This window comes from Phascolarctos cinereus, unplaced genomic scaffold (genome assembly GCF_003287225.1).
Source record: "Phascolarctos cinereus isolate Bilbo 61053 unplaced genomic scaffold, phaCin_HiC Scaffold_1;HRSCAF=81, whole genome shotgun sequence".
NCBI lineage: Eukaryota > Metazoa > Chordata > Mammalia > Diprotodontia > Phascolarctidae > Phascolarctos > Phascolarctos cinereus.
The window spans coordinates 23,016,272-23,039,039 of record NW_027555514.1 but is presented as its reverse complement, the minus strand read 5'-3'; the positions used below and the strand labels follow the sequence as shown (position 1 = coordinate 23,039,039).

Here is a 22,768-nt window from a genome sequence, read left to right as displayed (position 1 = left end):
CGACTCTATGGTACAAAGAACAGATCTGTGAGGTGAGAGATGGGTTGGCTGGAATTTGCTTTAGTCTTGAAACCTAAGTCATATGGTGAAGGACTCCCTAGACGGCTGGTGTGACAAACCAGCTGTTTCAGATACAAAGGCAGTGTAACATTTCAGGGAGAAGGAAGTGAGGGAAAGAAGCCAATTAGCTTCCATCTAGAGCACACACATAAACATACTTTCACAAAAATACAATCATGACCTTACTGTATGACAAACCATCTTTGCTTGAAAATAAGCGTGTAATTTTTAACACTAGAACAGTCTGTTCTGAGGAGGTCTGCTCTTATGCTAAACCAAAAAAAAATTTTTTTAATTTAAATTTCTTGCCTAATAAAAAAAATGAATCTCAGAAACTCTGGTAAGTTCTGTTGGAGATTATGGTTGTGCCTTGGACTCGCTGGTTTTGAGATGCTCTGGGGACATCAAGGGGGACGTGTTCAGTAGGGAGCCAAGGAAGAGGGACCGGAGCCCAGGAGGGGGAATGAGGACTGAATAAGTAGAGATGGGAATCATCTGTAAACTCACTGGAGCTGGCAAAGTCTCCGAGGGATAATCCTCCAAGGGTCTTTGCACTATCTTCCTCCCTCTGTGATGTCACTGACAGAGAGAGCAGACAGCTCAAGAGACACAGACAGCTGGGAAAGGAAACCAAAGTCCCTCAGTCCTGGCTAGGCCAGGCCAGAGGGGCCCCCTAGGACTGCCTGGCAGAACGCACCGGGCCCAGCTCTGGAAACTGTGAAAACGGCCACAAGCCCAGTCGCTCCCCAACCAAGGAGGGCTGCTGTCCCTGGCATCTGGCCCGTCCCTAACAACCAACCCTTTCTAAATGAATTCACGGCCTACGCGTGCTCTTCCCCAGCTCATAAAGACTGACAGCAGACACTAAATTTTTATCTTTCAAAGTTATCCTGGGAAGAGCCGGGGATGCATCAAAAGATCCGAGCCTTTCGTAACAAAAACACCCCTTTAGTGTGGCCGGCTCTCAGGTTCTTCCCCCCTCTCTCCCTGGGAGAACGCTGCCCGCCTGGGCTTTGGGGAAGCGTCAGACTTTAAGTGCCAGTCGTCTTCTGGGTTTGCATTCTTCACACTCTAAGAACAGGGAGCCCGCCAAGAGCAGATGAACAACCCCCATAACAGAGGATATATACAGGCAGGGGTTCTTTTCCTAGGAACACTGAATAGGGAGGGAAGGGGAAGGGACGAGCATTTATTAAGCACCTACTACATGCTAGGCGCCGTGCAAGGGCCTTACATGCATTCTCTTATTTGGGTTCAAACCCCAGCTCTGCCATTGACTTCTGATGTGACTCTGGGCCAGTCACTTAAGCCCCCCGTGCCTCAGTTTCCTCCTGTGTAAAATGACACGAATGGACAGGTGGCCCCCAGCTCCAGGTCTAAGATTGTTCAGATTCTCTCACTTTTCTTAAGCTCTCCAGATGGGCTGGACGGGTATTACGGCCACTGACAACGGACAAGCCACCCAGCACTGCCAATCACGGCAGCCCCTCACAGACTGGCAAAATAGGAACCTTCTGCAGGGCCAGCCTCCACAGGAAGTCTTCCAGGAGGGAGACGCCGCCCTTCCAGAGGAGCCTGGACTACAGAAGGGCCACACTGGCAGGACAAGGAAAGCTGGGGCCGGCGAGGCGCAATCACATCTAAGGGTACGGGCCCTCAGACCCCCCGGCCCTGGCAGCATCAGTAACCTGGGAATGGGCTGTCTCAGACACATTCATCTTCCCCTACTGCCCTCCTCACACATGTGGGAGCCTAGCAGCCAGATCTGTCCTAATCCTGTTGCACATACTCTCTCCCCCCATAGAACGGAAGCTCTGTGAGGACAGGGATTGTCTTATTTGTGCCTCTGTATATCTCCAGCACCTGGCACTCAGCCTGGCATTTATAACTCTATTTGTATTTGTGACGTGCCTTTCCCACATTTCCACCTTCCACCCCTGCCGTGGGAGGCTGTCTCTCATTTACACTGTACAGATCACGTCTGTATACAGTTGTCCACACATCGCCTCATTAGAACACACAGATCTTGTCTGTATACAGTTGTCTGCACGTCGTCTCATCAGACTGTACAGCACCTGTCTGCGTGTTATCTCATCAGACGGTGAGCTCCCTGAGGTCCGCGTCCTCTGCCTCCACAATGCCCGGCCCACAGCAAGCCCCCAGTAAATGCACAATGCCCGGTACATAGAAGCGTTTCACACAATCCCAAAGGGGCTGAGCTCAGAACCGTCTTGGTCTCAGAAAGCAGAGGCTGAAGCACAATTTCTTCTTATGGGGACAGGGGCTGATGTCACTCATGTCACCTGATGCAGTCATTATCAGTCGGTTTTGCCTAATTGTTTTTCTTCGCTGCTAGACAAGGTTCTGGGGAGATGGAGACAGACAGACACACACACACACACACACACACACACACACACACACATGTGTCAGGAAATCACTGCGGCACAAAAGACATTAATAAAACTTCTTAAAAGATTAGCAATCCAAGGCAGGAGAAAGTGGAAGATAGCGGGTTTGGACAGGCAGGGGAAATGAGGGATGCACGGACAGGGAGGATGGTGGTGGAGGCAGCCAGCAGCCAGGGAGCTGCGCAGAGGAGCGCCAGGGAATGTTTCTAACCATTTGGAGATCCTCTCAGGTTTCCAGTGTACTTCTCCCAGATCCAACCCAGTAACCAGTTGCCTTAGTAACCAGATCTCCCAGCCGAGGTGAGGAAGGTACCCTGCTCACCAAATAACAAGAAGCACAAGTCCAGCTCCTTCCTAAATAATCAAGGCTCCCCCATCCCCCACAGCAAACCAGACACCAGAACGGGCAGCAGCCAGCGGGTCTGGCTGAGGAAGGCAACGCCTGCATGGGGCACACGGCCAGCAGCAAAGTTTCTTCTTCTAAGGAGGGAAGAGGGAAATATCTGTAGGCTGACTGAGGCCAGGCTATGATTAGAGAGACCAGACAGCACCAGGTGAATGCCCAGAGACGGCATCCACCCTGTGAGCTCTGCCCACCCCCAACCCAACAGCGCCCGTCCGAACCCTTCAAGCACATCCCGCAGGCTGGCCCATAAATCGCCTTGAGCACCTCTCAAGGTAATTAGAAAGCACGGCGGCCATGACAGATGTCCTCACAGGAGACCATCCCTTCTCTGCCAGAAGGCAGCTCAGCTCACCTCCGCCTCCTCAGAGGCGTGAGTGAGCTGCCCGTCGTAGCCTGGCTTTAAGGCTCTGCTGGAGCCTCCTGAAAGAGGGGCCTCAAGGGCTTCAAACGCCAACTTATTGCTGGGTGGGAGGTGAAGCTTTCTAAAAACAATGGAACAAGAGCTCTCTCCATTCACCCCAAAATCCAAGCAACTTTTGTTTCGTGAGGATTTGCCTCCTTTTGTCAATCAACAATCATTTAGTAGGCTTGCCCAGCATCATGCCAGGCTCTGGGGTTCATGCAGCCTATACTGGAGAGGGTGAGACAATGTGGACGTGGAACACTAAAAATAAAAGGTATCTTCCCTCAAGTAAAAAGCCAAATCCTCCTCTTCATAGACCTGCATTAAGATGGAGTCCTCATGAGGGTGGGAGCACAAAAATAATACTGAAATCGCACAGAAATATTCCCATTTCACAGATGAGGAAATGGAGGGAAGATGAGTGAAGTGTCTGAGACAGACTCAGGTCTTCCTGACTCCAGGTCTACACATTGCGCCGTCTGCTAAAGGGGGCTGGCTGGAAGAGGAGAACGTGGGGGCAAATCACCTCATGCCAATTTCAGGTATACATCACAGTCCACTGATGTTCTCCCACGTCAGTTTGTGTGTGTGTGTGTGTGTGTGTGTGTGTGTGTGTGTGTGTGTGTGTGAGAGAGAGTGTATACTTGGGGGCTGGGGGACAAAGAAGCCCAACTTCTCAAGAGTTCCTCACATTATATGAGCTTGTGTAAGGTCACACAGAATCTGAACCCAGACCCTCTGACCACAAATCTAGGGCTCAGTCCATGGCTTTCTGAAATCTTAAACTAGATGTCTTTAGAGGTCACCCAGCTGTTGTTTTTTTTACAAATGATGAAACTGAGGTCAACAGAGGAAGAATAAAGCCTGACCAAAGAAGCCTGTGGTTAAGTGATGGAATGGCCAGGGCCAATCTGGACGCAGATGGGAGGGGCTTCATTCCAACTCTAAACCTCGATTTCTCCTGTTTTCCTGTCCCGTTCCCAAGACCCAGAGGTGTCAGAGGAGCTGGGGAAATCACACTCGGGGCAACCCTCCCCACCTGAGTTGGGCCTAAGATGCAGTCCATCTACCCATACCTGGGCATGCGAGGAACCAGGTTAGCCTCTGCATTTAGCAAAGCACTGTCTATATACTGAGGTTTTTCATCATAAACTCCAAGAAGATTCAGATGAGTATGAGAGCACAGAATATGATGAAGGACGGACCTTTGGGGGAAAGTTAAGAACAGTATTTTAGCCCGTGGAGCTGAAGAATGAAGACTTCATGAGCAGATAATGAACACCTGAACAGATAAAACAGGACACAGACCAAGGGTTCTAAAACTGAGATGAGAAATTCCTCTTGGCCATGAAGAAGGATTCTTGCACGTAAAGGCTTTCAAATAGTCAAATAAATTGATAAAAGAGGAGAGGAGAGGGGAAGGGAGGAGAGGGGAGGGGAGGAGAGGAGAGGAGAGACAAGCCTGGCAGAAGCCCCTTCCACAAAGATCTCCAAGACCAGGAACCCAATGTCTATTTATCTCGGATGACTTAAGTGCCAAGGGGAGAGTCACCCAGTCCCTCCCACTGCACAATCCTTCACTTCACTTAAGTCTCCCAATGAGTTCTATTAACCACTAGGGCTGCCAGCATTCAGAGGCATTGCTTTGCATCAATTACTTCCATGGACCCCAAACAGCCAGGATAACCTTCCAGGGCTGGGCCATAAAGGAATCTGTCACTTAGCAACCTTCTGCTAGAGCCAAGGGGCTTATGAAGTTACACCCCCAGCTCTCCCTGGGTCCAAGACAAGGGAAACACAAAGAGAGGGTGCATCTGTCTCTCTGAAATGGTCAACAATAGAAGACCATCTTCCAAGCAGGACTCTCAGAAACCTCCCCAGAAATGTACACTGAGGTACAAATTCAGCCCTCACAGACTGCTGTGCCTAAAACCCGACACTGGGCTACTCCCACCCTATTCTCTGGAAACTAGAGCATTAGCCAGGAGAAAGGTCTCCTCCTCCTCCTCCCTGCCGGCTGTAGATGTCATCTGAGTCCTCCTTGTTCACTCTGGCCGTACGATAGCCCCATCCAAGCACCCACCTTTGCTTGGCCACAGAGGGCAGAGCTAGGCAGATGGACGCCCAAGGGAAGTACAGCTCCCTACCCCTCTGAGCCATTCTAAACTGGAAAAGGGCAGCCTCAGGCAGACATGGGGACCCGTCAGCCAGAGGTATCCATGCTGCCGCAGAGATGATGAACATCTGAGGGGCAGCCAAAGCATCAGACCTGGAGTCTGAAGACCTGGGTTTGAATCCCGGGCCTGATGCTGCCTTCCTTTATGATCATGGACAAGCTGCTTCATCACTATGGACTCCAGCTTGCTCATCTGTAAAATGAAGACATTGGCCTACATGACTTCTGAAGTCCCTTCCAACACTGATACTTCAGGATCTACTCTCAAGGTCAACCAGGACCTCTACAGGACATGTGTTCAATTGTTTTCAATTGTATCTTACTCTCCATGACCCCAATTGGAGTTTTCTTGGCAGAGATACTAGAGTGGTTTGTCATTTCCTTCTCCAGCTCATTTTACACATGAGGAAACTGAGGCAAACAGGGTGAAGAGACTTGCCCGGGGTCACATAGCTAGTAAGAAGGATTTGAACTCAGGTCCTCCTGACACCAGGCCCAGCGTTCCATCCACTGCACCACCTATCTGCCCCTGGCACACATAGAGGCATATGTTTAAAACACCAAAAGGCAAACTAAGACCCCCTTGCCCTCCATCCCCTAAAGCACAGAAAAAAGGTCCATTTAAAGCCCTACTGCATTCCCCTGGTTCTACACTGGTCATCTCATATAAACCAGGATCAAGAGAGATTCCTCTAGCAAAGGGGGCATTTCTGGTAGAAGAATTTAGAACCAAAATGTACTAGGATCTTAAATTAGAAGTGACCTCAGGGGCCATTCTAGACTAAACCCCTCCTTTGACAGATGAGGAAATTGAGGCAGACAGGGGTTAAGTGACTTGCCCAGGGTCACACACCTAATAAGTGTTTGAGGTAGGATCTAAAGTCACACATGCATAAGTCTTGAGGAGTTTCTGAAGCCAAGCTGAGCTTGAACCACAGAGAAAGCCTTCAACCAAATGCAAACAAAAGACCCTGGATCTCCAGAAATCATTATTCACTCCGCTAACTAGCATGTGTGCATTTAAAGGGCGGGTCTGGGCTCTCCTACTTACAGACTGCTTTGTCGACTAATCCAAGAAAGGACACATGGTTTAATTTAATTGCCTCTTGCTGGGTCTACTAATTGAATAGCTCCTCATTTTAAAAGACTGCTGGACATTTAATAATGGAAAGCTTGCCAAGTTTACGTGTTACAAACATAAGGAGAGCCATACACGGGGCTCCGATGCAAGGCAGGGCCAAGAAAACAACGTACACAATGACTACGACGACCTAAACAGAGAGAACAATGACCACAAAACATCAGAAAATGGGGGATGGCCGAGCTCACACACCCACCTCAGCCACCTCCTCGGCAGAGGAGAAGGGCAAAGGAGGAGCAGTGTCCAGCAGTGTGGAACATGGCAGCGACTGGATTTTTTTCAATGTACTGTTCAGTTTTGTTCATTTTTTCTTTTCAAAAAAATTCTTTGCTATAAAGAATAGTTTTCTAGGATGGGGAAGACAGAAAGAGAGATGGAGGACATCTAGAGGATGTAAAAACAAAAGGTATCAATAAAAATCCAAAAAGCAGAGCATAAACTGAATTCCTAGAAAGCAAATCCTATTTTTTCACTAATTTACAGAATAATATCAAAGATACATTGAAAGGGCCACATAACCACTGCTCACTCCCGCCACGAATCAATATTCAGTCGATGAGCACCAGCCATGCTGGTCAATATCCTAAATAAATTCTGATTCTCATTTATCGAGGTTCATTGTAATCAGCAGACACCTTGGAGGTTTCACTTTGCGTTTTTCCCACCAGTGACAGGGGCACATACACATAGAGACAGGTTCAATGAAAATTTTCAAGGAAGATTCTGAGATGTTTTTCAGGTTTATAATCAAGAAACTTTCATGATAGAATGTAAGCTCCCTGAAGGCAAAGACCTGTGCTTTGCCATGACCTAGCATAGTGCTTTTGCCCTATTAAATGCCTCACTAAGGCAGAGAGATGGGCATCATGAGGACAAACTTATGCTGCTGAGCTCCGTCCACTGTTTTAATGTCTTATAAGGAAGAGCTCAACATTGGGGATGGAAGTATGAAGGAGAGATAACTCTTATAATGGCTAAATGGAGGATGGACCAGAGAGGGGAGAGAGTCAAGGAAGGCAGATGCCCCTCCAGCAGCTATTGCCACAGTTGAGGCATGAGGTGATGAGGGTCTGCACCAGGGTGGGGGCCAAGTCAGAAGAGAGAAGGGGGCATATTCAGAGATGTTGCAGAGGCGAAATCAACAAGAGATGCTGCAGAGGTGAAATCGACAGGCCTTGGCACCATATTGGGTATGGGAAGTGAGAGATAGTGAGGGGAGTCCAGGATGATACCTGGGTTGGGATCCTGAGGGACTGGGAGGATAGCAGTACCCTCTACAGTAATAGAGAGGGTAGGAGGAGGAAGGTAAGGATTTGGGAGAAATATAACGAGTTAAGTTTTAGATATATTGAGTTTAAGGTGTCTATGGGAAATCTGGTGTCCACTAGGCAGTTGGAGATGCAAGACTGGAGGTGGGGACAGAGGTTAGGGCTGGATAAACAGATCTGTGAAACTTCTACAGAGATGGCGAAACGGAAGCTGATGAGTTCACCAAGCAAAACAGTATGAAGAGAAGGACCCAGAAAAGAGTCCAACACACTCCTGGGCTAGCTTGATCATCATAATTACCCAGAGTTAAGTTTTGTGTCGTCCTTCCCATTGACATTGTCAAAAATGCTCCCCTAATTTAGATGACATCATTCATCACTGCAGCAGCCCACTGTTTCACAATCATCTTTTTTACAAAAATTATGAAGACGATATGATGTCTAAACATTTTCAGAGCCGCATTCCAAGTATAATTGTTTTTTTAAAATGGAGACAACCTGAATGTCCAACAACAAGAGAGGTCAGACAAGTTGTGGCACATTAATACAATGGAATATTTTGATGCAATCAAGACTGAGGCAAGATGAACGCTTGCCTGGGATGCTGAAGTAAGGATCCATTTTGGGCACGGGTTGGACTACATCAGGGCTTCGTAAACCTGGGGTCCATCAACTTTCTTTTTCTTATCTTGATAACTGGATTTCCATATAATTGGATTCTTTGCAATTCTATTTTATTCATTCAAAAACTCTTTTTTTTTGAGAAAAGGTTCAGAGCCTCCATCAGCTTGCCAAAGTGGTTCATGACACAAACATGATTAAGAACCCCTGGACTAGAGATGGTGGCCAAGGTCCTTTCCTACTCCAAGGTTCTGGGATTCTAACCCAGCTGCTGATCTCCAGTCCACAGAGAAACTGCTTAGGATCAAGAGCTAGAGCCTTCACACAGCTGGATGCAAAAGCCAACAGGAAACCAGCCTTCACCTTCCACCCATGCAGTCTCCTTGCACACAGTAAGTCCTCAGTAAATGTTGGCTGAATTGAATCACACACATCGTGTACACTTTGCCAAATGAATGTGATTTTTAAAAAAAACCTTTTACTTCACTCTGAAAGATGCTTTTCAACACAAAGGGCCACCAATGCATACAGGAGAGAGATTAGCTGCAAAGGCCTGAGAAGAGTTCAGAAACCAAATTATACCAGCCAGGGAGGTAGGTCTTCTAATCAATTGTTCTGACACGCCTGAGGCTGGAGAGCAGGCAGCCTCACCAGCTTTGGTGCAGTTGTTTTTTATTTCAGATACTAACCCAGGGGAACAAGGAATCACCGAAATGGGAAAGTTGGCTCATTTCCTCTCCCAAATCCTGCTACAAGCCTCGGGCTTGCGCCTTTGAACTCTAGTTAAAAGGGGCATCTCTCTGAGGCAACAGCCACGGGGCAGAATCAGTCATAGAATCTGCACGCTGGAAGGGACCTTAACAGCTCTCTAGTCCAATCCAGAGTGGACGACACTTCTGACAAGTGGTCGTCCGACCTCTACCAGAATACCTCCAGGGAAGGGAGACAGCCTCCTCACCAGCCCATTCCACTGCTAGACAGTGTTTGTGGTTGAGAAGGTTTTCCTGCCATCAAACCAAAATCTGCCTTTGTAACTTCCACTGGGGTTCTTTGGGGCCTGAGAGAAAAAAGCCCTTTCAAACCCTTCAAGCCAGCTATGAGGCTCCTCTCTCTCCCTCAGTCTTTCTTCTTTTTTTCATATTTCTCTTTATACAGCACTATGTAAAAATGTAACACTCCCTCAGTGGAAGGTGAACTTCTGGAGGTAGGAATGCTTTCATTTGGAGAGCTCTGCGTCCTGGAACACAGTAAAAGCTTAATAAATACTTATTGGATTGACTTAAAAACACACTGATAATAGTGGTTTTGACCACAGCGGCTCGTTTAGAAATTTATTATAAAAAGGATATGAAGAGCACTATAATATTTCCATTTTTTCCAGGCTACTTCACCAAAAAGAAAATAAGTATTACCATCTGTTTAAAAGTGGAACAAAAAGTAGAAAGCATTACACACTGTGGTATGCAGAGGAAAGAACAAAAGCACTGAAAATCAGGAGGCCGGGGTTAGACTCCCTAGCACTTCCCAATTGTCTGATCAAATCACTTCAGGCTCCTTGCATCGGTGTGCTCATCTGTAAAATGGGGATAATAACACCTCTCTAGCTGACATGAATGGCTGAACAAACAAATGAATGAAAAGGCAATTATTAGGTGCTTTATATGTACAAAATACTGGGATATGTGTGAAGTACTGGGAATACAAAGGGAAAAGCAAGAGTCTCTACATACAACAGTAACAGCCTCCAAAATGAATCCATAAAACCTCGGCACAGTAAATCACAGTCCCACACACACGCACATACATACACACCCCCTGAGTGATGGCTACCAGCTATTTCCAGGAGGAGCCAGGGAAAGAAATGCTGAGAAAATTCACATTCCTTCTCTACAAACATCCAACTGACAGTATTAATGCAAACAACTTTTAAGACTGAATCACGATTCCCATTTTAGTTATCAGTTGTCAATCATCTGGAGAGGGCTGGGCACCCCCAGCCCCGCCTACTGCTCAGGTCAGCAATAGTACGGTTAAGCTTGGAGGAGGAAGAATGGCAGAGAGAGACTGAAGAATGAGTCATGGGTGCCCGAGACCAATCCTCTCTGATTCTGAAATAGGGACATCAGACTGAAAAGAAAGACCACCCCCACAAGCCAAAAAGGGGTTTTGGATAAGCTGCTGTCTTTGCATGATCTGCTTTTCTTACCTCCCCCCTCTCCCACCTTCCCTTCACACCATGAGCTGAGGTCACCAAGTCCAACCCATCCATGAACAAAAGCCCCTGTTCAGCAAGGGGCCGTGAAGCTGGTGAGGAGATGCATCAGACGACAGCCTGAGAAGGAAAAGAAGCCCCAGCGGCCACATACTCCAACCCTCCCATTTTGCAGCAGAGGAAACTGAGGCCCAGAACAAAGTGATTGTCTTTCTCCTTCCCCTCCTGTTTTTAGCGTGTGGCTCTGCACACACGACATGAAAGCAAAGGCTGATCACAAGTCAGTCATTCACAAAATGAAACAGGAAACAAATTTAAATATTGAAGATCTTTCTTTTCTAAGGGCCAGGATTTCTATCCATGTGTGACTGTGTGTCCCAATCAATCAATGGGAGAAGGTCTCCCAGAAGCAGCTAGAGGCCATTCATTCTTCCAAGACCCCCCAAATGTGGAGCCCTGACCACGGAACGAGGGCATGGCCTACCTCTCGGACGTCATGGAGCTGGGCAGAATAGTGACTCTTTGATCTTCGGGCAGCAGCGGGTGACTTGTGGTGGGTGACGGTGACCACGGTGGGGGGCGCGGGGGTGAGATGTCTCTGGCTACTGGGGGATGACGAATTAGATGTTCCATGGGGGAGCAAAGTCAGGCTTCGGCTCCGTGAGCTTGGAGGGCTCTAGAATAAGTATAACAGAAATCTTTTAAGAGAACGGCACAAGAGGGCAGGACACAGCTCCCAAGCATCTCGAGGGACATGTTTTGGCTTGGTGTGGGGGTGCAGGCAGGCATATATGGGTGTGGGGGTGAACAGGGAGGGAGATGATGAGTGGGAGCTACTCTAATCTCTTTAACAACTCAAGGTGAGTGAACCAGCCTACACATTAATTAACATCTAGGCAACTAGTTGGTGAAGTGGATAAAGCCCTGCATTTTCAATCAGGAAGTCCAGGGTTCAAATCCTGCTTCAAACACTTACTAACTGTGTGACCCTGGGCAAATCACTTAACCTCTGTCTGCCTGAGTTCCCTCGTCTATAAAATGGGGATAATAATAGCACCTAGCTCCCAGGGCTATTGTGAAAATCAAATAAGATAATATTTTAAAAGGTTTTTTTATGAACCTTAATGCATATAGAAATGCTAGTTATTATTGACCACCAAGGAGTATTTTTAAGGACTTGCTGTGTGATTAACCCCTTTCAGAATAAACTGATCACTTGTAATCTCACCACCATGCCGCTAACTCAGGCCTTGGACGCCACCTCCCTCAGCCTCTTCTTCCCTTTGGTTGGGGGGCTTGAGGATATGAAGCACTGAACTCCTTCCAAAGCTTCCTTTACAGGGCAGAAAGTGGATGTATAGCTCAGTGACTCTCCATCTGCAGCTCTGCTTGGTTTCAGCTCCACAGAACTAGGTGCCCCATGCCAAGTACCCCCCCATATCCCCTCCCACCTTTTCCAGCCTCCTTTTGTGCACTGTCTTCCCCATTAGATAAGTAAGCTCCTTGAGGGCAGGGGCTGTCTTTTTCTTATTCATATCCCCAGTGCTTAACACAGTGCCTGGCACATATTAGGCAACCAACAAATGTTTACTGAAATTGAACCGGATTGCCAGGCACTGTCCTATATGCTGGGAAGACAAAGAAAAAAGCAAAAGCAGCACCTGCCCTCAAAAAGCAGACATGCTAACGCAGGTTGAAAACAAAAATTGGAGAATGCGCAAGAAATATAGACTAGATGGAAAGTGACCCCAAGGCTTCTCAGCTCCCCACTGGCAGGCAGGCTGCTCAGCTTCAGCTTAGCCACAATTCAGCAAGCATTTATCATGAGTATTCCTATCATTCCAACTTCAAGGGCTATCAAGCAGAAGGCCAGGCAAAACCCCTAACAATGTGGAGCTGTCCACAGGGACAGGGTGCTGAACTATGAACCTCAGCCTGTCTCGCCTCTGCCACTAAAGTGCTGCGTGAGAGTACCACCAGAGTCCAACTAGAAGACACCTCAGTGGTCATCTGGTCCAGCCCAACCCTGACCAGAGTCCCCTCTGCAACACCCTAGAAGTGGACCGCCAGCCTTTGCTTAAACACCTCCAATTACTTTACCCAAGGCAGCCTTCTCCACGTTTTTTGTACAGTTCCAATAGGCAGGTAGGTGATGCAGTAGATAAGGTGCCCGGGGGTGGGGGACAGGGGGAGAAGACCCGAGTTCAAATCTGGCCTCAGACACTTCCTAGCTGTGTGACCTTGGGCAAGTTGCTTCACCCTGTTTGCCTCAGTTTCCTCATCTCTAAAATGAGTCGGAGAAGGAAATGGCAAACCACTCAAGTATCTTTGCCAAGAAAACCCCAAATGGGGTCACAGAGAGTCAGCACATGACTGAAACAACTCGATAACAACAACAAAAGACTAGACTGTCGTGTAGTCCGACAGAAATCAAGCTTAGATCAATATTTTATACAACATATGAACACAACACAGCATCACTGCACTGTTAAGAAATGCATTTGAGGAACAGCTAGGTGGCACAGTGGATAGCGCACCAGCCCTGGAGGCAGGAGGACCTGAGTTCAAATCCAGCCTCAGACACTTGGCCCTTCCTAGCTGTGTGACCCTGGGCAAGTTACTTAACCCCATTGCCTAGCCCCCCAAAAAAATAAATTAAAAAAAGAAATGCATTGTTAAACCTTGGAAGATTAATGAACTGATGCAGAGAGAAAGCGGTAAAACCATGAGCAAAATGTATGCCACAGCGACGATACCACACAAGAAAGCAACTCAACCAGAACACCCATCAACACAGCGCAAAGATGACTTCGAAGGACGATGGTGAGTGTGTACGCCTTCTCCTGCCTCTGGGTAGAGACACAGAAAACTAGGGGACTGAACAGAGGAAGCTGCAGTCAGATGCAGCCAGACAATAGCAGGTAAAGGAAGGAGCATTAACAAAATGCTAATAAACGCAATGCTTGGCCACTTCTACCTGCTGCTCCTTGGGAAAACTAATTAAAATCTCTCAGCGAGGTGGCTCAGTAGATAGAGCATTGGCCCTAGAGAAAGGAAGACCAAGTTCAAATCCAGCTTCCAACATTTGTCCTGGGCAAGTCACTTAGCCACTGTCTGCCTCAGTTTCCTCATCTGTAAAATGGGGCTAAGAATGGCACTTACCTTAGGAGCTGACTGTTCTAAAGCGATTCCATACCAACACACAATCTTGCCAGGAGCTGTTCATCTCCTCTGCAGTTGTTAGCAACCTACCACACACTATCATAAGCGTCCACACCTGCTTACATGATGCATTCTTGTAAGCTCTTGGAGGGCAGAACTGCCCTTCTATACCCAGCACACTGCCCCCGGCATGCACTCCAGCAAGGACTGCAGATCGGATTCTGGTCCAAACGCCATTTGCAAAGATTAGTTAGTAACCACCCATCATTCTCTGCACACTTGGCTGTGATCCATATAAAGATTTTTTAAAATAAGTTTAAATTCACTTGAAACTTATTTAGTTAAAAACCTCCACTGACACCATAAATGAGCTTACTATGGGCCAGGTTCCATGTCGAGTTCTGAACCCAGCCCCTGCCCTCACAGGATCACAGCCTAATTGGGCTGATGATGTGTCAGTCACTAGGTCTGTACGAAACACAGAGCAAACGGGAAGGCTCTTCAGCCGTGGTAGAGACATCAAAGGGCAAGGGGAAACACAGACTCCCTCCACACCCCACACGGTGCTCTCTGCTAGACCTAAATCCAAAATTGAGGGCCTCAGAATCACCTGCAAACTGTGAAGGACAGAAGGCCAACCTCCAGTACCCAGAGTGAAAACTGCCCCCAGCCACCATCTCCAGCCTACGGTAATAAGACCAGTCTGACAGCACAAGGCTTACGGGAAGCCGTCTAAATCCACACAGGACCCCTTTAGCAATGGGAATCACGTGGTCAACGTCACAAAGAAGCAATCATGGAAGGAGAAATCCGAGGCAAACTCAGCATCCGTCTCATCTCACTCTCAGGACGATGGCAGACCGCCAGGTGTGGGCCACAGACAAGTCCAGGAGAAGACAGATGCTGTTAAAACTCCCACCAAAAAGAAGCATACACCTCCTCTTCCCTTTATGCTGCCTAGATTTTGTTTTAAAAGGTGGGTTAGGTGGCAGCTGGGTGGCGCAGTGGATAGAGCACCGGCCCTGAAGTCAGGAGGACCTGAGTTCAAATCCAGCCTCAGACACATGATACTCACTAGCTCTGTGACCCTGGGCAAGTGACTTAATCCCAACTGCCTTGCCAAAAACAAACAAAAAATGGGTTAGTATTCAAAAGGAATGCACACAGCCAGGTGGTACAATGAATAGAGTGTTGGAAAATTCATCTTCCTGAGTTCCAATCCAACCGCAGACTGTTTGATTTTAGGTGACTGCCAGGTATCAGGATCCCAAGCACAAAATGTGCTTTTGTGTCTCTTCACTTCAGTGACTGGCTCTCCCAGACAAGGAAAATAATGATGGGAAAAGTGGCAATTAAAGAGAGAAGAAGGGTCAGTAGCTGGGGACACCGAGAACCAGGTCACTGAAGCCAAGGCCAGGAGTAGAAGCGGCGTATCTTCCTATTGTAATTACACACTGACCTGTTTTACAGAAAATCTCGCGCCACAAGGCTCCTTAAAACATTACACTCTGCTCATACAAATTAAATGAGATACCATTTGGCAAACAAGTTTGCAGGAGCCCATTCTGGCTGTGGCGAGTTTTCTGCTGGGCAGAGGAAATGCATTAAATTCTATGATTTACAAACAACCACCATGATAAAAATGATGATGATGACAGCACATATTTACAGAGCGTTTAAAGTCTTCAAAGTGCTTTCAATCAATCTTTTGAAATAAAACATCAAGGTACAAACTGAGCTGATCACTGACTGATGGACTGGTACCATTGACAAGAGGGTGAGAAATGCTTCTCAAGACTTAGCGGGCTTGGAAGAAGGATAGAAGGGAGGAAGAGGAAGATGGCTCCAAAGGAGGGCTCAGTGCAAGGAGAGTGTTACCCCTCTAACCGGGAGGACACACATCCCAGCAAGTCAAAAGCAGAAAGAAAGGCCCCACCTCTGCCCAGGATGTCACAGCAGGGGTGGCAAAGAACAGCAAATCAAGTCGGCATCCATTAGTCAACATGCATTGATTAAGTGCTTAAAATGCATGGAAGTGCTAGGAACACAAGGAGAAAGAAAGACAGTCCCTGCCCTCAGGGAGTTCCCATTCCAATGGATGGTGAAAGGTGGGAAGGGATGAGTTTGGAGAGACCAGGGCATCCAACATGAGAGCCTGGCAGAAGAAGGGGAGACATGGAGGGCCTGGGTACTCCTCCTTCCATGGAGGGTCCAGGAGGAGCCATCCAATCAGAGGGAGAGGACGAAGGGACGGAGGACACGGCCAATGGGTGGATTCTAGGACTGGAGTGAGGGGTCAGGAAGAAGGGCTGGGGCAGGGTAGAAATCTGGGGTGCAGCTGGGAGGCGAAGGGCAGAAAAAACAGGAGAAACGGATAAAAAACAACAGAAAATGGTTTTGCCCTGGAGTACAGGATAAATGAGAGAACTTTAAAAGTCACCTTGATGCCAACTGACATAAACAGAATCAGAACATAAACAATGATTTCAATTACGCAAATGAAGAGAAACCAATTTTGATGCTAAAGGAGAGAGGAGGAAAGGTACCTCCCTCCTTCCAGAAGAGAGGCGGGAGTCTGCTGGTGCCAAACGGCACACACACTGTCACAGACTATCACAGTGCGCCAGCTAGTTTTATTGAACTGCTTTACTGCCTTACAAGGGAGGACTCACTGGATGGATGGATGGATGGAGGACACATACATGACTATAATGTGAAAACAAAAGGCATTGATAAAGATTATCGTTAAAAAGGAGGGTTCAATACATAGCAAGTACTTAATAAATGCTTATAGACATTTAACTTCTGTGAATGACGGCCACTTCCACTCTAGAAAAGGCTTCAGCGGCACTGACTGATTGAGACTTCCAAGTGGAAAATTCAGCAAACTGATTATAAAGCAGAACTGAAATGACATTAAACTTTTTTGCTCCATTTTCTTGAATCCTCCCCAAGAAATGTCTTTAATGCTGCACTTCAAATGCAATAGCTAAGATCAGCCAAGTTGTATGGCTTGCCTGGTTGTTTAAACCTACCCATCCAGGACGAAATTTCCGTACCCTGCTCATCTTCTGTTTTCCAAGGGGATCAACATGCCATTTCTAAACATGTGGACACCATGACACCAAAACGTCCAGAGGCAACAGGAGGGACCAAGGAAGAACCCCATCTAGGCCACTCCTGACAAGTGCCATCCAGTCTCTGCCTGAAGACCTCTAACAAGGAACACCAGAATGACTTCAGTAGGCCTTTTGTCCAACCCCCTCATTTTACAGCTGGGGAAACTGTGACTTGGAAACAGGAAAAGAATTGCCCAAGATGCCACAGGCAGCAAGTGGCAGAGCCATGATTTGAACCCAGTTCCTTAGAGTCCAAATCCAGCCCTCTTCCCCGGTACCATAAGGGGACTGTATTTATACGCAGAATGTTGGGCATCCTGGGTCACACAAGGCAATTCAAGGTAGCAGAAAGGCTGCCAGATTTGGAATGAGAGGACCTGGGTTCAAATCCCACCTCTACCCTATGTGACCTCCAGCAGGTCCGTGGACCCTTCCCCGTCCCAGGCCTCTGAGGCCTCCCAGCTCAGTAGGCCAAAGATCTTGAGCAAAGCACCCCATGCCACGGTACCATACTTCAGGCTTTGTTTCACTCTAAAATAATATGACAAAAATCCAGAAGAGGGAAAGATTCTCAGATAAACTTTTTTTAAATAAAACATTTAGTATTTTGAACAACCACTTGGAATTTATGGTTTATTAGCACTTAACACACCAACAAAAACGAGTCATTCTCTTGGGACTGTCTTGGTACAATACCAAGAATCAATCTTCCTTGACCATGTCATCTCAGCATCTCATCTCAAAGCAAAAACCAAGAAAGAAACAGATTTAAAAAAACAAAAACGGGACTTCTAAGTTCACTCCTACTATTAACATCTCCAAAACTATAAGCAGTTATTTAAATGTTGCATATTTTACTTTATTTATATAATATATACACACATATACACATTGTGTTTGCTTTCCTTCATATCTCTATATATTTTATGCATTTTTAAAACATTATGCTGAGGGGCAGCTAGGTGATGCAGTGGATAGAGCACCGGCCCTGAAGTCAGGAGGACGTGAGTTCAAATCTGGCCTCAGACCAAATACTTGACACTTACTAGCTGTGTGACCCTGGGCAAGTCACTTAATCCCAACTGCCAAAAAACAAAACAAACCAAAACAAAACATTATTCTGAGAAAAAGCATCACCAGACTGCCAAAGGGGTCCATGACATTGAAAGTTAAGAACCCCCAATTTCTTTTTTCTTTACTTTTTTTTTTCCAGCAAGGCAATCAGGGGATAAATGACTTGCCCAGGGTCACACAGCTAATAAGTGTCAAGCATCTGTGGCCATTCTTTATTTTTTAAATTATTTTTATTTTATTAATATTTCCCAATTACATGTAAAAAATTAACAATCATTTTTTAAAATTCTGAGTTCCAAATTCTCTCCCTTCCACTCCACTCCCTTCCTTGAGAAGGCAAGCAATTTCATATTGATTATACATATGAAGTCATGTAAGGCATCGTTCCATATCAGCCATGTTACAAAAGAAAACATAAAATAAAACAGAAACAGAGAAAAAAAAAGTCTATTTCCAGGTACATTTAGAGTTCATCAGAATCCCTGATAATCATCTTTTTAACTTATCCCTTGGCCCAAAACTTCATTCCGAGTTGCCCTCAAACTTAACAAAGAAAAAGAAATGGTATCATTACCCAAGTCAGACTTTCCTAGCTAGAAAGACGCAGCTGCTCTTCTGAGAGCAGAGCACACAGGGACATCATCAATGAGCATCTGAAAACACTGATGACTGATTACCCAGCACAGAAAAAATGGCCACAAAGGGTTTTATTTTGTTTTCTTTCATTATATTCCCTGTATGCGAACAGGCCAATTGAAGATGAAAACCCCAAGGGACAATAAGGCCCCCAGTGTTCCTGTGTTCAACAATTTATCAAGCGCCTGGGAAACCTCAACGGGACGAGAGCTGGAGTGAGCAGGGCCACACGGTCTGCCACGATGAAGGCTGGAAGGAATGAAGAGCAGGGATTCTGGGAAAAGAGTCTTTCTAAGATGAAGAACGGGCCTGCGCCCAGATCCCATCACACCTGGGCTGCTTTTCCAGGGGTCTCATGCTCAGCTCCCTTTGGGACAAAACATAATTTTCTGAAACCCTTCCTCTGTGTCACCAGTCATTTTCTAAACATTTCACTAACGTTTTCTTTACAGGCTATTTCTCCATAACATCCCCCTGCTACGAAACTCCCTTTATAAAAAGAAGAAAAGCATTAAAACCAAACCAGCAGATGCAGATGTACCCAACAAGTGTATACCACACTCTGCACCCATAGCCACCCCACTTCTCTACTGAAGGGAGGGAGATATGTTTCATCATTAGTCCTCCAGCAATCCTCATCAGGTTCACAGACAGAGTCAACTCAATGCACCAAGCATTTATTTAGTGCTGTGATCTAGGGCACTGAGCTAGGCTCTAAATTCCAGGATCAAGAGGAAAACAGCGCCTAGAGCCCAAGGGACTTAGGGAGAATACATCACATAAAGAGATCAGAGGAGGGAAGAGAGTCTAACAATAAAAGGGGACCCCAAATGAGCCGCAGAGAATGCTAGTGGGTCTAGCAGGGTGTCCATTCATTCCAGGACAGATTAAAGCCACAGTCACGGAAGAGATGGAATGCTGAATCAAGTCAAGTCAACAAGCGTTGACGAAGCCCAGACCATGGGGCAGGTGGCATGCTAAACCTAGAGTCCCTGGCCTTAAGGGGCTACACTCCCATGAGGGAAGACAAAACAGAACAGGAGCTGGAAAAAGGGAGGAGGGGGAGATGAGGGGGGGAGCAGAATGAGGGCCACTCCGAAACACACAGATTTATAAAGCATTCAATCTTTTATTTTAAATATTCTTCCACTAATGCGCTTCTACAACGCCTAACTGTGATGTGGAGGGGACCCTAAGGTCCTGAAGGCTGAGCACACAAAGCCTGAGGTCCAACGGTCAAGGTCCTGCCCAGGCACAAACAGAGCAGACATCTGAGCGATGACTTTAAGGACAGAATGACTCACTTCTTGGAGGGTCTGGAGCAGCCACGTTCCACACCGCGCCCTACACACACATATACACGCACACGCACACACGCGCTTTACCAATAGAAGCACGAATCACCTACGTAATAAGCTAAATTATTACCAATAACAGGAGGCAGCAATGCAAGTCTCTGCCAAGGCCCCCGGAGCACGCTGCTCAAGCCTCTCTGACTCCATGCACTCATCACATTTTCTCAAGTCTTCTCTCTTGAGGACTGCAAAGTCCTCAAGGGCACAGACAACATCTTACTTGTCTACTTCTTCTCCCGAGAACCTAGGAGACGATGAGGTTCCAAAAACACTGTTCTGCGTCTACCAAGGTACTAGCGAAGGAAGGGGAGGGAGAAGGAAAGGGTTAGGACTGAGGCAGCTGGGTGGTGCAATGCTAAGAACACTAGGTCTGGCTTCAGGAAGACCCGAGTTCCAATTCAGCCTCAGTCACTTACTGGCTGTGTGACCTTGGGCAAGTCACTCAATCTCTTCCAAGACGTTTTCCTTATCTCTAAAATGAGGAGGATGGATTATTCACAGCCTTCTAACATCCCTCCTGGCTCTCCATTTCCTATGCTCTCAGAAATACCTGACACTGCTTGGCCAAACAGGTGGCGAGTCTCTCTGGGTCAGTGGGCAGTCGACGCCCTTGGCTTACAGTCTGTTGGCACGACCTCCAAGCGCCCCACCCCCCCCACCCCCCAACATGCATGATGAACAAGAGGGTTTCACCAGACTGGGCGGGCACATCCTAAGTGTATCTACAGGCGACCTTTGCACACTTGATCATCCTCAGGTGGTTTCATTTTAAGGCTTTACCTCATTTTTCCCCAGTGAACAAAAATCTATTTTCTCTCCCTCCCACCTTCCTCCACCCACTGCGGGGAAAAATCCTGCATCAGTCATGTCCAAAAACTCTACCTCCTTGTGCATCGGACTCCAGGTGATTTCCAAGGCAAAATTCTGTTATGGCCACCCTGGAGATGGTCATTTCTCGCTGGAACTTCTTCTCCACTCCCTCCCGCTCTCCCTCGCAGACAAGAGCCCACCCAGATGATCTCCACCAGAAACGCAGGGCAGGAAAGCAACCAATTTGGCCAGGGCAAGTCTGCTCCCATGCGAACCACAACAAATTAAAGTTAACCGTGGCTTAAACATTTCCTGTGTTACAGCAAAAAAACCTTTCGGTATCCTGTTCCTGAGTGAAGCTGTCCACACAGCGAAAAGCCTGCTCTAATCACCAGCGGCCTATGTGACTCGAGGTAATCAATAACCCACCTCCCAGAAGCACTGATCTCCCCACAGCAGACACTGTCCTTCCCAAGGCTCCCTCTTAGTAGCATTTCAGGGGAGAGGGAAGACCCCACCCTTTTGTCAGTAAGCCTAAGGCTCCAGGGTGCATGAAACAAATCCCACTAACGATCCCTCTGAGCCGTGCGGAGTTGATGGTGGTCGGGAAAGAGAGGCAGAGGTTTGTAAGTGGCCCACGGAGCCCAGCGCCGCACATGATGCCATGGAGGTCCCGGGGCAGGAAGGTGCAGAGGGAGGCTCGTCAGCACACACACCGTGGCACCACGTACCTTTGTGAGCAGCTGGGCTTCTCAGGCATTTTCAGGGTGCATTTCTTTTAACTGACTGCACACATGTGCACGCAACAACCCACCTCACCTATACACTGTCTCCCTCCTCCCCCACCACATACACATAGATATAGACACACACACACTCACTCACTCTTCTTTCATTCTTTTTACTCAAACACAAAATATGCTGTAAAGCCTTCACTGAGTCAAGGTTTGAATTTGCCGGGTTTATTTCTCAGATGGAGAGAGGGGCAGGGGGTAGTTTGGAGTCTCAACACCCCATTGAGAAAGGTTCCCAACGAGGCCGGGTAAAAGGGCTTTGCCTCCAGGAATTAAGGCAGGGCCACCACACCTGCACCTCCAAGACCACCAGCCTCCTCCAAAGCTGACCTCAAGCACCATCTACATGAGGCCTTCCCTCCCCACTGAGCCTCCTTATCTTTACCGGGTGAATCACGTGTGTCTACACGTATGACTTTATTTCATTTCTGCCAGAGAACGTTCAAAGTTCCCAAGGACCCAGCGTCCCCTCAACACACCTCTGCACAAATTCTCCCCCATCCCTAGGCTGACGACAATGTTCCTCCCTCCTTCCCTCAGCTTCCTTTAAAGCTCACCACAAACACCATCTCCTAAAGGCAGCTGGGCAGTACAGTGGGCGGGGAACTAGGCCTGGAGTCAGAGAGACCCGAGTTCAAATCCAGCTTCAGACATTACTAGCTGGTGACGGTGGGCAAGTCCCTTAATTTCAGTCTGCCATCTCTAAAATGGAGACAGTAACTGTACCTCCCACGGCTGTCTCTTGTGAGCATCAAATACAATGTCTGTATAGTACTTTGCAAGTTTTAAAGTTTCATTTTATTTACTATTTTATTTATATTATTTATATTTCTATTATTTAGTATTTATAATATGTTCCATTATATATTATTTATTTTAAAGTTTTGAAGCATTATATAAATGCTAGCTCTCATTATTCCACATCCCTGGTTGTTAATGCCTCCTCCCACCAAAAGAGACAGCACCCCACATTTATTTTGTAGATTCTCACTCACACACGCCGTTTCCCTAATAGAACGTAAACCATATGCCGGGCAAGGGCTTTGTATCCTCAGCATCCAGTGTTACGCCTTAGCCCAGAGCCGGCACACAGCAGGCGCTTAATAAATGTTTACTGCTT

General features: G+C 47.1%; 1 protein-coding gene across 1 annotated transcript in view; it reads right to left on the bottom strand.

Annotated features, from left to right (window-relative positions):
• LOC144454166 (uncharacterized) overlaps nucleotides 1-22,768 on the bottom strand; it is a 163,188-nt gene that overhangs the window by 35,361 nt on the left and 105,059 nt on the right. The window contains exon 7 of the mRNA XM_078149521.1: nucleotides 11,183-11,374. Within this exon, the coding sequence (XP_078005647.1) occupies nucleotides 11,183-11,374 (192 nt within the window). The remainder of the gene's footprint in view (nucleotides 1-11,182; nucleotides 11,375-22,768) is intronic.